At 39.5% G+C, this 15,646-nt stretch overlaps 1 protein-coding gene across 15 annotated transcripts in view; it reads right to left on the bottom strand.

Annotated features, from left to right (window-relative positions):
- Positions 1 to 15,646, bottom strand: part of SYNE1 (spectrin repeat containing nuclear envelope protein 1) — a 663,643-nt gene that overhangs the window by 268,699 nt on the left and 379,298 nt on the right. For 14 of the 15 annotated variants that reach the window (XM_077486324.1, XM_077486337.1, XM_077486323.1 and 11 more), the window contains 6 exons: positions 14,238 to 14,594; positions 7,467 to 7,603; positions 5,793 to 5,970; positions 4,682 to 4,864; positions 3,498 to 3,641; positions 2,781 to 2,936 (listed from right to left, as the gene is read on the bottom strand). In XM_077486324.1, the coding sequence (XP_077342450.1) occupies positions 2,781 to 2,936; positions 3,498 to 3,641; positions 4,682 to 4,864; positions 5,793 to 5,970; positions 7,467 to 7,603; positions 14,238 to 14,594 (1,155 nt within the window). The remainder of the gene's footprint in view (positions 1 to 2,780; positions 2,937 to 3,497; positions 3,642 to 4,681; positions 4,865 to 5,792; positions 5,971 to 7,466; positions 7,604 to 14,237; positions 14,595 to 15,646) is intronic. The other variant, XM_077486334.1, reaches the window with a different exon arrangement.

Raw genomic sequence — 15,646 nt, 5'->3', positions numbered from 1 at the left:
ATATCTTATAAATTGACAACTTTGTGTAAAAAAAAATGCGTTTTCACTTTTTTCCACATATTCCAAAAACTTCTGGGAAAAAATGAACCGTTCAAAAGACTCATTATGCCTCACAGATTATACGTTGGGGTGTTTGCTTTCCAAAATGGGGTCATTTTATGGGAAATTCCATTGTCCTGGTTCTCCAGGGCCTTCAAAATTGTAATAGGTGGTTGAGAAATGAGATGCGTCATTTTTGCTCATAGAACGTTTGAAGGTACTACTTCAATGTTGGTGCTCTGTATGTGGCCAGGCTGTCTAAAAATCTCACACATGTGGTATCGCCATAATCGGGAAGAGTAGCAGAATGTATTTTGGGGTGTAATTTGTTGTATGCATATGCTGTGTGTGAGAAATAACCCGATAATATGACAATTTTGTAAAAAAAAAAAAATAATAACAAAAAAATCTTCATTTTGCAAAGAATTGTGGGAAAAAATGACAACTTAAAAAAACTCACCATGCTACTTACTTAATACCTTGAAATTTCTACTTTGTAAAAAGGGGTCATTTGGGGGGTATTTGTACTTTCCTGACTTGTTAATGTCTCAAGAAATGAGATACACCTGATGTACTGAAGGCCTGATCAGAAATTATCAATTTTCAGTGATTGGCACCATAGTTTATAGACTCTATAACTTTCACAAAGACCAAATAATATACACTAATGTGGGTTATTTTTACCAAAGATATGTAGCAGTATAAATTTTGGCCAAAATGTATGAAGAAAAATTACTAATTAGCAAAAATTTATGACAGAAACAAAGAAAAAGGCATTTTTTTCACAAAATTTACGTTTTATTTTATTTATAGCACAAAAAATAAAAAACCCACTAGTGATTAAATACCACTAAAAGAAAGCTCTATTTGTGTGGAAAAAAGGACGCAAGTTTCATATGGGTACAGTGTTGCATGAGTAATTGTCATTCAAACTGTGAGAGCGCTGAAAGCTGAAAATTGGTCTGGTCAGGAAGGGGGTGTAAATGCCCTGTATTGAGGTGGTTAATTGATAAAAATTAACTCTGAATACTTCTATTTCTGAAAACACTCTTAATTTACAGCATTTTTTTTTTCATACCTGCCTAAGACTTTTGGCACAGTACTGTAATTAGAGACTCTACTGCTCTCATCTGGTTTCTAATTTTTGTTTTTCCCTTTAGCTGTGTGTGTACAGCAGATATATATATTTTTTTTTTATCCATTCAGATTTCAAGAACAACCAAAGTAATTTGCCAAACTATCAGTTTTCTTAAAAAAATGTGAAGGTCATTTGGGTACAAAAACTGTGAAGATCATTTGGTGAATAAACAAAGGGTTGTTCTCGGACTTGATGAAAAAAAGCTGTTGCACACAAAGCAAAAAGGGAAATAAATCAAAAACCAGATGAGATGTCTCCTAAGACTTTCTTCATCCTCTCTCTTGCTTCATTTTCTTCCTTCCAGTACACCAGTATCTGATATTGGCTATAAGGTCAGTGCACAGTACACTCAAATAGAGAACTCAATTGGCACTTTCCAATACATTCTAACTCTCAGCATTAGAAAAGTGTATTGAGCTACATTATTCCATTACATACAAGCTCTCAGTGAGGTGTCAGATACACATACTGTACTGCATCTATGACTGCTGTCATCACCATTAATTTTTTCTGCTCCCCTGGACTGACCGCACTGCCTTGGGGAAATATTTAAGTTGTATGGCAGTGACTCTCATTAACTACTGTAGTACCATCTTCTCATTCCTATGCCCTGCAGTTGTGTGGATTGGTGATGATGATGTATGTGTTTTAAGTTACGCTTACAGTCTCTGAGCTTAATGTGGAACTTTAGTCAGAAAATTCCTGCTAGATCACTTCAGGCTAGCCCCTTTTACAGGTATAGCTATGGAAAACTATAAAAATACGTGTCTATGTTGTTTAAAATCCAGTAGTACACTGTCTCCCCCTGCTCTGCACATGCTTAGTTTCTCTCCATTTTTAGGCACCACTGAGTTTGTAGAGGTTGATCTGCTGACAGCCTTAAAGTGGAATTAAATCTTCCTATCTTTACAACCAAGAAGGCTGCTTCGGTTTAAACTGCAACTGCCATGGTGCTGTACATGTGATCAGTTATGGCTCCAGCCATTTAAACTAAAGGTTTGACAGTTTGGTTGAGGACACAAACAAATGTGACAGTTTGCAATCCCGACATTCCAGAAATGTAACGGCTTTTTTAAAAACGTTAAACTGATGGGTTTAGTTCCACTTTATGATTTACTGCTGTTCAGGTGCTCTAGGCGTCAGAAAAATGACAGCCTCCAGCATGAAGAAACAGAACCAGTTCTGGAGGCAATTTACAGCACGCACTAATTATTAATGTAGAATGTATGCTCCTTGCTAAAGAACATTATTTTTTATCAAATTGTTATGGGTAAAGTTCCGCTTTACCCTCCAAGTGTTCTTTTACCATGTATATCAGACTGGGGAGTACAATACCAAACTTACCTTCAAAACTTTAAATAAAGTCTTCAGAGCTTTCTTGTAACAGCATAGTGCCAAACAAACCTTCCCTAGCCTCCTTTGCTTTAGCTTATGTCTGCTACAATGTTTTTTTAAGGCCTAGCAAATTAGTTGTACAGATTATACAGGTTACTGTTCAGGCAGTTAAAACAATCCATGCTTTGTACATAGCATCAGGTGCAGCAATAAAGACAACACATCAAGAGTAACACACAGGCAGCAAGCACAAACAGTGAAACATTACCTTGGTTAGATTGTTTAAAGCTAGATATTGAGCAGACAGCTGAGACACCCTGTGCACACAGGTTTTGCTGGCAGACTGTCCTTCCCTCAACTGCTGAGCTTTTTCTTTTAGTCTGGTGATCTGTGGTTCATGACAGGCTATTTCTTCCAGGATAGACTAGAGAGCACAAGCACATTTCAAACAGAGCAGAAAACAATGGCATACCGACATTAGTAGAAGCTGGGTGCAACATGTTAGACAATAGGCAATCTCTACCCAAAATGTACTTTTCAGCCCCAAAACTGAATCACATGTTGGCTTTTTAAAGCTCTCCAGTGTTGAAATACCTCCCAAAATTCTAAAAGCTACCCAAATAAAATAATGCCAAGCAAAATGGGGATGCCACTTCTCCTGCTGAATTCTCTATAAGTAAAATACACAAATAATGGAGAAGTCAAACTTCACCATCCTCATGATGGCCTTGTGGGAAACAGAGAAAACATAAACTGGGGAAATTTCACAACTGGAGTCTGAAACAGCAGCCAGCAGGTTAATCATGCTATATGAGTACCAATCAGTTTTGGGTAAAGCTGGCCTTTAAGCTGAGAACAGTATGTTAGATTATTACTAGGTAAGCTTATGACTGGAGGAAATAATTTAGACTATGTTGGTATAACGTCCTAAATGTTATAGCCTAAGGAGGCTATGGATTCACGCAGGAATAAGGCTAGAAGTTACCTGCAGCTTCTGCTGTTCCTTTCTTTTAGAGGGCAGGTCATGGAGGCGATTATTACTGTCTTGGACTAATCGTTCAGTATTGCTGAGCCACTCCTGAACTGGCTGAGCACTTGATTCAAAATCTCTCATTTGTACCTTTAGATTCTATAATAAATGCAAAAAAATTAACATACAGTATTGATAGCTACTAACACATGCTGAATCAATGAATCCTGGAAAGCTAAAAAGTAAAAGAATTCAAGAGTAAACATATACATAGTCAGCATAGTTAAAAGAATAAGTTGTAACAGTAAAAAATAAATAAATAAAGAAATATTGGGTAATTCGATAAAAAAAAAAAAAAAATGTATGCCTGTTTAGTATACTGTTCACACCTATGCAGTTTTATTTACTTTATATTTGCAGTAAAATCCAAAATCATTTAATCCTAAGCAAACCTGTTTGTACTTTCATAATTGAGTCTGTTCCCACCATTGTATGGCAGTACACACACTGAGAAGTGTTGCTTAAGAACACTTTCTGCCATCCTTTAATATAGAGAATGGTCATTTATCAAAACTGCACAATGGTATACCCTTGAAGACTACATTGGGTCTGTCAAAAAGATAGTTGCTGAGAGATCTGTCTGTTTCGTAAAAATCATGTTCCACTGGGTCGGCATAACCACTGCTTGAGACAACATTTACAGTAGATGCAGAACATATATAGTGCTGATACAGTTAGTTGCCCTTTATTTTGAAAAAAGATGTTTACTTAAAATTAGCTTGGAACTTAATATTGTATCGGGCTTAACTAAACAAACTTAACTAATACCATAAGACTAATCAGGATGGCAACGAACATAAGAGTGTCATCTCATACACCATCTTCTCAAGTGCACTCCAGATTTTCCCAAACACGCCAATGCTTTAAAAATACCATGCGTATTGTTTAACAAGTCCAGCTCTTTTTGTGAAAATCAGGTCAGTCCTACCAAAATCAAGATCTGAGTACCTAAGCAGTGCGACTGTATGTCATGAAGATATACTGTACTATTAATCAGAATTTCAGTTTATAGTCTATTTACGCAAAAATAGAACATGCTGGATTGCCTACTGCTCACATAAACAAGCATGGCGTTATCACACTGCCAGTTATATAGTAATTAAATATTATACATTACTAAGTACAAAATAAAAATCAACCTCTAAAGCAGATTCCTTTTGATGAAGAGATGAAATGAAGCTCTTCCAATCATTTTTTGCTGTCTGGACCTTCTGCTGGATAGTTTTAATTTTCTCCTCAGGCATAATACTACACAAAAGTTCCCCTCTAGATGTTACTATTTGTAGTTTTTGTTGACCACTCTCACTTTCGGAAAGGCACTCCTAGAAAAAAGTTCAAAAAGCTGAAAAAAACATAACAATACACTTGTGATACACTAAGCACAGAACCAGGGTGTACATACATGGGTCACAATTGCAACCTGGTCCCATGCTCCTGGGAGCCTGTGTGGCCCCCTATACACCTGGATAGGAGGGGCAACATATAGAGGAACTGATCCCTTCCATTTTCCCCCTGCAGCTTTCCAGTGGCTGCAGGAAAAAAATGGAGGGAACTGATTCCTCTACATGCCACCCCTCCTATCCACCTCCTGCTGCCCCAAGCTCCTGTGAGCCCCCCCCCCATCTCCTGTGGCACCTCCGGCTTCCCCCTTACTTCTCCCTGCAGACTGCTGCGGGGGATCTGTCAGGATGGAGAGCGTGGAAGGGACCAGTAAATGTGTAATTTACCGGCCCCTTCCTTGATCAGTCGGTACCAATCCCTGACTCTGTCCATTAGTAAGTGAGGCATAGTAAACTGTGTGTACTATGCGTCAGTTTGTGAATGAATGGGAAGCTCTGTACAGAGCTATTCCTGTCCATTCATTCTGTGCTGCTGGGCTGCAGAGATGGAGATTGAGAGCTGTGTCCTCAATCTCCTTTCTCTGTCCTAAAGGTGAAACATCAGAGGTCAGGTTACACCCCTGATATTTCACCAAGGCCCCCAACAGGGCTGCTAAAAAAATGTAAAAAATAATAAAAAAATTTAATTGTAAAAGAAATAACAAAAACAAAAACAAAATACTGCCACCAGTGGCGAAAATACCAAGGTTGCACTTGCGACCGGGCCCTGGCTGGTGGTCAGGGGGGCCCTTTATGATTACTTGCAACAGTGCCCTGAAGATTCTAGTTACGCCTCTGCACAGTACGCAATACGGAGAGAATACACCTTAACAATATATATTACAAACTCATAAACAGCATATCATCTTACTTGAATTCTCTCTAGACTGGCTGATGCTTCAGTAATACTTTCATGAACATTGAAACACTTGGCAGTCATCACTTTTGCGTTTACCAGCCACTGCTGAAAGTCCCGGAAACCTGTGCGGAATCTCTGCTGTAATGTTTGCTCTTTACTTTGACAGGCTTTTGAGGCTTGCAAGCAAAGTCTTCATAGATAAAAAGACAAAAACAAATATATGACTGTAAGATATGGCAAAATCTTGCTGTAGTTTACTGAACTTCTGACCTGATTTATAAAGCTGTTATAGCATTTAAGTTATGCTAATATGGTTAACTTTAAATGTGATTACTTGAAAAGCCATTTTAGAATCCCTTGAATGCTATCATAGTGTGATACAATCAGACTAGGGTAGGTAATAGTTAAAACCCCTGGCCATTTTTTTTTCTTTTTGCTGTCTGTGTCTATTTGAAGATATTATCCTTCACTTTATTTCTGGAGGCACAACAGGACGTGAGGAAGGATATATCCAAAGTAAGAGAAATCAACTCACTGTCGAACCCAGGGGGTCAATCCTCTGCATTCTTCTACCGTCCCCAATCCATCTTCTGACAGTACTGAGCCTTTGAGCACTCTGCACATGCTCAATTTGGTGTGTATTACTAGAGACTTTTTTTGGGGGATGGTGCATGTGATCAGCACAGGATCAAACAGCACTGTCTAGACAGAGGGTCAGGGGTCCTGCAGCCTCACAGGACACTCAGAGTAGAATAAAAACTCCTCCAAGCTTTAAAGTGGTTGTATAGTCATTTTTGGGACTTCTACCTACAGGAAAGCCTATAATAAGGCTTACCTGTAGGTAAAAAAAAATCTCCTAAACCTGTACGGTTTAGGAGATATTCCCCTCACAATGCACCACTGACTGCAGTGGCGCATGCACACAGGAGATTCTCGGCTGAAAGACCGGCAGACTCCGGACCCTGCCGGGAAGAAATCTCCCGCGCGCATGCGCGGTAGTGACAATGTCGCGGCTCTGGCCACTCACAGCGCCGGAGCCGCGATACCCAGAAGAAATACAGAGGGAACATGTCAGCTCCCTCGGCGTGGATCGGGCCAGATGTCGGGGCCTCGATCTAAGGTAAGTATTTCATAATGAGCTAGTATGCAGTGCATAATAGCTCATTATGCCTTTTCCTTTGCAGGTGAGAAAAAAACATCAGTGGGTATACAGCCGCTTTAACCAGACACTGATAGAAGTCACAAGACTTCTATATACTGCTGATGAGAAAAGGTATTTATAAGTTTATATTTACTAAAATAATTGTATTTACATGTTCTGCGTACTGTGGGAAGGGTTCTCTCAGCCTACTACACCCTCCTGTCTGCATGCCTGAGCCAAGGGCAGATTCCAGGAAGTAAATGCTATACTACTCATCTGCCATTATTCAAGATGGCCATGGCCAGAAATGCCAGGAGGTGTTTTTTAAAGTGATTTTTCAGCAAAATAAAGCATGAAAACATGGATGGATGGGTGGGTTTGTTTTGAATATTAAAAATAAAATTATGTTTTTTTTGGGTTGTGGTGCTCAGATAAGTTGTAGTTCTGCTTTAAGATACAGGAATGGCCTTTTTTCATGGCTGATTTCTGAGTTTAGTCTCTGGAAGTATCCTGCTGATATTATGCACATTCTAGAAAACATATACCTGTTGTATTCCTTAATAAGAGCAGACACTTTGGAAGAGTAGACACTTAAGTCTTTTGTAAATCTGCAAAGATCATTAAGTTGAGTTTTCAAGTCATCTGTGATATGTTCAGCTTCAGCGAGGGCGTTGAGCGCATCCTAAAAATAAATATAATACAAGCTGAATAATACATAAAAAAACAACTTGCTTAGGTTCTATAACTAGGTTTTATCTCAGTTTGTATTCTCCCTAGTTCCAGTGTTATGATCCAAATGCACAGGTGCCAATAGGGAACAATTGTTTTCCCTTGTTTTGGAGAGAATGCAGAAGGGTCAGTCTTTTTTAGCCCTTGTACACACGGTAGGACATTCTGAAGGAAAATGTCCGATCGGACCGTGTTGTCGGATAATCCAACTGTGTGTGGGCTCCATCGGACTGTTTCCATCGGAATATCCGACGGACAATGTTTTAGAGCTGGGCTATAAATCTTTCCGACAACATGATCCGATCGGACTTTGTCCGATTGTGTGTAGAGAATTCCGATCGGACAAAGTGCCACGCATGCTCAGATCAAATTCCTAGACCAAAGCTATTGGCTACGAGCCTGAACGTAGTCCCGTCGTAACGAAATAACGTCGTCACGCTCAGAACAATCAGCTTTTCGACAACTTTGTCCAAGCGTGTGTATGCAACACCGGTTTCGGACAAAATTTGTCGGACAACATCCAACAGATTTTGTTGTCGAAATGTCCAACCGTGTGTACAAGGGCTTAGGACTGCATTGTTGTCTGTATGTTAATTAAGGAGATGCTGATTTCCTGTCCTGAAAACATAACATGAAGTAGGAAGAAATCTCTCCAAAATGACAGTTGACACCAGAACAGGTGTCCCTATTAGAGATTTCCTTGTATTTTTCTCTGTTGACTACTGTTTTAAGTTTCACCATATTTTCTGTCCTGAGAAAACAAAGTGAATCGAGGTTCCATTTACCTATCCTTTCCTATAAAAGACAAACCTGGAGTTTAAATTTAAACAGAGCATAGGTTTCATCTTGTTATTGATTGCAACAAATGAATGCCGCCTGCAGCATCTGAAGTTTTTGACTCTGTTGAACCCATGAATGTTAATGGTCCCTCAAGTATTAAAACACATGTATAAAAACATCAAACTTGAAGCACATAAAAAGTCCAAAGAGAGGGAAGAACGAAGGTATGGAGTAAGTCCCTTGAAGTGACTCTTTACAAACACCCTTCAGATGTATAGCAGGTGCGCCCAAAGAGGAAGTTCTATCCACCACCTATTTCAATGAGGCTTACCAGCTGCCAAGATCTCTTTTTAGGGAGATCGTACAGGCATGAAGAAAAAACGATCGTTCCTGGTCTCCCCGATGAGTTCTGCTGGCGTCTCCACCTCTTATATCTCTTTCTTACAACGTCTCACATTCCACCGAATTTTTAGATAAGACAAGAAAGAAAGGCTCCCATAGCGTAATTCCGCATAAAAATTTATTACGAACAAAATAAAAGTAAAACAAACTCACAAATTCCAGTTGAGTACAAGCGTAAGTACAATCACGAGCCGGCCGGCTCTCTCTTATTAACACTGCCCGTCCTTCCTGGTCAACGGGGAATGGCGGTAACGTCAGCACGCCGCTCAGCCGTGCTGACGTTACCGCCATTCCCCGTTGACCAGGAAGGACGGGCAGTGTTAATAAGAGAGAGCCGGCCGGCTCGTGATTGTACTTACGCTTGTACTCAACTGGAATTTGTGAGTTTGTTTTACTTTTATTTCGTTCGTAATAAATTTTTATGCGGAATTACGCTATGGGAGCCTTTCTTTCTTGTCTTATCTAAAAATTCGGTGGAATGTGAGACGTTGTAAGAAAGAGATATAAGAGGTGGAGACGCCAGCGGAACCCATCGGGGAGACCAGGAACGATCGTTTTTTCTTCATGCCTGTACGATCTCCCTAAAAAGAGATCTTGTCAGCTGGTAAGCCTCATTGAAATAGGTGGTGGATAGAACTTCCTCTTTGGGCGCACCTGCTATACATCTGAAGGGTGTTTGTAAAGAGTCACTTCAAGGGACTTACTCCATACCTTCGTTCTTCCCTCTCTTTGGACTTTTTATGTGCTTCAAGTTTGATGTTTTTATACACTATTTTTCTTGATAGTATACATTGTTTAACACTAGAATTTAACACGTCACATTGTTAATACTGTAATGTATAAGTTTTAGCGCAGCCTTAATTTTTGGGTTTGTGTCTAGTGTGGGTATCTCACATTGGGTTGCAGCAGGAATTTATACTGTTATTATTTACATTATCACTTTTAGATTTTGCTTTCACCGGCTCAGGCCTTGGTTTGATTAATTGAGTTATCGTTTGGACAGCGCTGTTTTCCAAAAAGTTTTATTAAAAAACATGATCAAGTATTAAAACACATGTTCTATTAGCTGGGAGGATTGTGGTCTCATAAGGACACTAGGAATTCTCATGAATCCTTCATTTCTGTATGAACCCTTAGTGATTTTAATTGAAGGAAGCAAAAAAGCAACCAAAAGTATGTAATTTGGGCCACTTTATGTAGACTAAATAAGATTTAAGCCAAAAGTTCTATGACATCGTTATCAGTAATATGACTATCATCTCATATAGAAGTTTCTCTCTAATCTGTTCTACAGTCTTTGGTGTGGGCTTTGCATTTAAATAGCTTCCAGTTTCTTAGCTTAATATGTATATACAGTATCTATTTAATGCAAATTGGCATTTTCAATTTTAAACAGCTACAGGGGCCTGCAGAATTTGCTATAAGCCAATTTTCACCAAGTATTTTTTTTTCTTCAAAATAGGTCAACGAGACTGTCAATGCAATACTTTAGTGTCTTTGTATGTATATATGCATATGATTTTATATATATATATATATATATATATATATATATATATATATATATATATATATATATATATATATATATATATATATATATATATATATATGTATATATATATATATATATATATATATATATATATATATATATATATATATATGTATGTATATATATATATATATATATATATATATATATATATATATATATATATATATATATATATATATATATATATGTATGTATATATATATGTATATATATATATATATATATATATATATATATATATATATATATATATATATATATATATATATATATATATATATATATATATATATTACTGTAAATGACTTTAAAGGATGTGAATGTATTCTTTGTGTTCTAGCCTGCCTCCTTCTTCATATGTTTTTAATCAGTGTAGCATAAAGCCAAGTTCCTGGCAGCACAAAGTCTTCCCTCCTGTAGAAGCAGTGTTTGTACATGTGAATGAAAGACTGTAAATTTTTCCCAGGGTTCCAGAGTTCGAAAGCTACTACAGTTTCTTTGTCAACTGAGGTCATGCCAGGGCAGATTTAGGCAGATCCATAATATGAACTTTATTTGATGAGAAAAATACGATTTTGCATCTACTATATGTATTATATTATACAGACAATACTGTTTACTGCCTTTATTACATATACTGTATATAGGTATAATTGAATCAGCAAAATTATGGATTTATCACTTTGTCATTATCTGTGTGTAGATCTGTGTAATCTGTATAAAAGCGGTTTAGTAACGCAGGCAATTTCTGATTACTGATTGGGTAAATGCACATACATAAATGTAATGTAGGAAATTTAGGAAAATCAAAAGTGCACTGTGGTTTGTTTTGCTAATCATTTTATAAAGTTTTCAGTGCAGTCTATGTGGATTTTTAAAACGGTATATTTTATTTTCTGTAAAATTATATCACTACAGGTTTGTCTGGTTGAGAAGCAATGTGCTTATTTTGTGCTGCTGCACTCAGGTGATACCAGACTCAATATACTACATGTGGCTTCCTGGCGACCTGAATAGATGGTATAATAACATCAGTGACAGTGACATGTTAGAATTATTTCCAGGGATTGTCTGTAACTGACCAGGTTTTTCTAAATCTGGCACATGCAATGGGGTTTATTTACTAAAGGCGAATTGGCTGTTCATTTTGCAAGAGAATTTTCCCTAATGTATGGTACACTGTCATTTTTCTCATTCAACCCAGCGGGCTGAATGAAAAAAACAAAAAACGAAACAGCTCGGGAGGAGCCACTGTACTAACTATCCAAAGTATGTACATCAATCCCCCCCCCCCTGCTGAGCTATTGTGTCCTGACTAGGGGACCCCCCGCCAGATGCCAATCTGCAGAACTTTTTCTGTCATGCCCCTTTGACAGAAGCAGACCGAAAGGCCGGACCGGCTGCAGTACACACAGGTTGCTGATGCAGCCCAACATTTGGCCCGTGTGTACAAGGTTTTAGTGAATGAGGTGAAGCTCTTTTGATTTTTATCATCCAATCATGTGCAAGCAAAATGTTTCTGTTTTTATTTTTATTTTTATTTTTTATATAATTTTCCTTGCATGTGATTGGGAATTATTTGCTAAGTCGATTTTCACCACATTCACTAAGCTAAGGGAGATTTCCTTGTAAAGTGAACAGCCTACTCGCCTTTAGTAAATCAACCCCAATATCTGTAGAGAACAGTGAAACATGTCTGTCCTATGCAGGCACTAGGTTATCTAGGTAACCTATAACTGTGTTATGTGTAAGTGTACATTCAAAGCTAAACTTTGTTGAAAGTTAAAATACTCCTCCGCAGTGGGGCCCCCCCTTGAGCTGCAAGGGTTACATTAAATGCTCATTTAGGTCTGTAGGAAAAAGTAAAGCTCTCTAGTTACCTGATCCTCCACTTTTGCAGGCTCCTCCGAGCTGCAAGTCTGGTCCCTTCTCCCCTATGCTCTGGTGGTCAGTTGTCCTCTGACATCATGAAGACTGATGCAGGCATTTGCCCTGTATTTGACATGAGAAGGCCAAGGAACAGTCCATTGCTGGAGCATAGGGGAGTGTAGTTTGATGGAGGAGGAGCAAAAAATTGGGTAAGTAAAGCAGGTCATAGATGGATTGAAATTCTGCTGGTACCTGATCGAAAGGGAGTTGATCTGAATGATCGATTCCTCTCAAGAAATACTGTTGGTATATTTTCATTCGATTGGCGCTTGTAGCCAATTGGCTGCAGCACTGATCAGTATATTCTGACAACGAAGGAGTTTTCGAATATGTGGATTCCACTTGTTTTTTTTTTTTTTGATCAGCCAGCTGGCTGATCAAAAAAGATACATGTTCAATTTCTGGCTAGCTTTAAGTGGAACAATACTCACCTCAGCTCCAGCGATGTGGTGTCCCCAAGCTGACATCTTCAGGCGGCTGGCTTCCGAGTCCTAATTAGTGGCCGGTGTCATTAGCTGGGCAGGGGTGATGTCACTCCCAGACATGAGCAGTATTACAGTCGTATTCAGCATTGCCGAATTTGTAAAGTGAGCTGCGTGTGCTTGGCTCACTGTACAAGGGCGGACAGGCAGGTAAGTAGCTTTAATGCAGAACAGACAAAGCATGTCTCTTCTGAATTAAAAATCCTTTCAGTCTGCCAATTTAAATTTTCCCAGCATAAAGTTCCACTTTAATTGCTTTTCCCATCCCCTAGATATAAATAAGCATTTAACCCTTTACAGTGCATGGGGCAGCCTCACTGCAAGGTAGGACTTTTACTTTTTCTGGAGTTGGGCTTTAATGCGTAACTTTTCTTTTAAGCCACCCAGCTTGCCTTCCACAGTAACCTTGTAATGCCGCATACGCACGACCTGACTTTCCGGCAGACTAGGTCCGACAGTCTTCCCGACTGACTTTTCAGTGGAGTTCCGACAGACTTCCGAACGAATGGACTTGGCCACACAGGAATGGCCAAAGTCCGTTCAAAAGTCCATTTGTTTTGAACTTGATGACGTAAGATGGGACTAAGACCCCTTTCACACTGGGGCGGTGCGGGCGTTGGCGGTAAAGCATCGCTATATTTAGCGCTGCTTTACCGTCGTTTTAGCAGCGCTATTTGGCCACTAGCGGGGCAGTTTTAACTCCCGCTAGTGGCCGAAAAAGGGTTAGAACCGCACTTTGCTGGCAGTATAGCCGCAGTGCCCCACTGATTTCAATGGGTAGGAGCGGTGAAGGAGCGGTGAATACACCGCTCCATCACCGCTCCACAGATGCTGCTAGCACACCACTCCAGTGTTTGAAAGGAGTCGTTTTTCAGGCGCTATACAGGTGCTATTTTTAGCGCTGCAGCGCCTGAAAAATGCCTCAGTGTGAAAGGGGCCTTAAAAAGGAAGTTCAATAGCCAATAGCCTCCCTTGCATCATATTTGTTCCGTTGGACCAGCATACAGATGAACAGTTTTCCAATAGGAATTGAGTCCGTCAGACAGATTTGAAACATGTTCTATTTCTAGGCCCATCGGATTTTTTAAATGAAAAACGATCGGATTAGCCCACACACGATTGTCTGCTGGAAAGTCTGGTCATGTGTACGCGGTATAAGACATCCTTTTCTTTTGTAGTAAAGATATGTGGAGATATGTGGAGGATGGGATATCAGGGCTGGCTATAAGTTAGTCTAAAAGAGGGATGACTATGCTTGTATCAGTGAATACAGGAACAATGCAGTTCATGCTCTGTTCTTCAAATACGGCTCTTTTTTAGAAGACTTTTTTTGCATGAAATGAATTGATTTAACAGAGTTTAACTGCTTAGGCTCAGAGTATACGTTCCTCTATATGTGAAGCGCTCATACAGGCCACAATGATTTAAAGCCTCACCTTCTGCCTTTGCCAGTGTTCCACTATTTCTCTGTCCGTATTCTTGCCTTCAGCTTGCATCAGCTTCTGAGCCCACTTTTCCAGAAAAACACTGAAGTCTTGGACTGCATCTTCCAGCTTCGAGACCTGGGATGTGAATTCCTGTTCCGAGATCGCCATTTGATTTAAAAGCGTTTCCAAAGTGTTTTTACTTTGACTGACACTCTCCTCCCACTGCTTCCAGTCTGTTTGCAGGCCTTGGATCTCTGCGTCTATCTGTTCACATCCACTAGATGTGGTGTCCTTCTTCACTGCGGGAGCCAGAGTTTCAATTTTGCTTAGGCGTTCAGCTCCGGTCTGTCTGGAATCCATCAGCTCCTGCAATGGAAAAAGTTTGTTGTTATAGCAACCAAAGTTGTTTGCGGCCCTAGAATAGGAGGAAAGCCTGACAAAGTTTACAAAGTTGTGCAGGAAGCCTTTAGAGCAGTCCTCCCGTCCTGGGAAATGAGACAGCTCACATGTGATGTAGCTGCTAATTATTTCCAAACACTGATGTTTCAGTTGTTGAAAGTGAATACAGAATGCTAATGACGCACACAAAACAAACACTCTTTTTCTCAGTATAATCAATTTAATCTATTTGATAAATAATAATCATATAGAATTAGCGCCAGCAAGAATATAGCAAATACATTCATGCAAAAAGCTAATGTTTATTTTTTTTTGCCATTTGCAAAGTTTCTAAAATGAAGCTAAATTAGAAAGATTTAACTAAATTGAGTTCCTATGAAAGACTAATGTGTTGTTGTATGAAAATTTGTAAAAAAAAAAAAAAATGGGTTAGACATTACCCATGTCAGCCAATCACAATCCAGCTGTCAATTTTCTGTTGCGGCTTAGAGAGAAAGCCCCTGCAGAAATGGGTTGCTATGGGCAAAGTGTATAACTGAGCAATGGGGTTGATTTACTAAACCTGGAGAGTGCAAAATCTTTGTACAGCTCTGCATGGGAGCCAGTCAGCTTCTAATTTAACCACTTGCCGACTGTTTGCACCCCAATATACTTTGGCACAATAGCAGCAGTGGGAAAATGGGTATATCTGTATGTCCCCTTTAATCAGCAGGGCTAGCGGGCGCGTGCCCGCCTGCTGCGTTCAGCGTGACTATACGCGCGGATCACACAGACTCGATGTCCGCCGGTGTCCCGCGATCGCGTCACGGAGCCACAGAACGGGGAGATGCCTATGTAAACAAGTCGTTTCCCCATTCTACCTAGTGACATGATAGAGATCTACTGCTCCCTGTGATCAGGAGCAGTGATCACTGTCAGTGGTATGTCAGTGGTAGCCCATTCCTTGTCAGTGGTAGCCCATCCCCACCACAGTTAGAAACACTCCTTAGGACACACTTAACCCCCTGTGTCATTTACAA

Source organism: Lithobates pipiens, unplaced genomic scaffold (genome assembly GCF_037356315.1).
Source record: "Lithobates pipiens isolate NorthernLeopardFrog02 unplaced genomic scaffold, aLitPip1_a1.2 Scaffold_18, whole genome shotgun sequence".
NCBI classification, from domain to species: Eukaryota; Metazoa; Chordata; class Amphibia; order Anura; family Ranidae; genus Lithobates; species Lithobates pipiens.
This window is presented reverse-complemented; position numbering and strand designations above follow the sequence as displayed.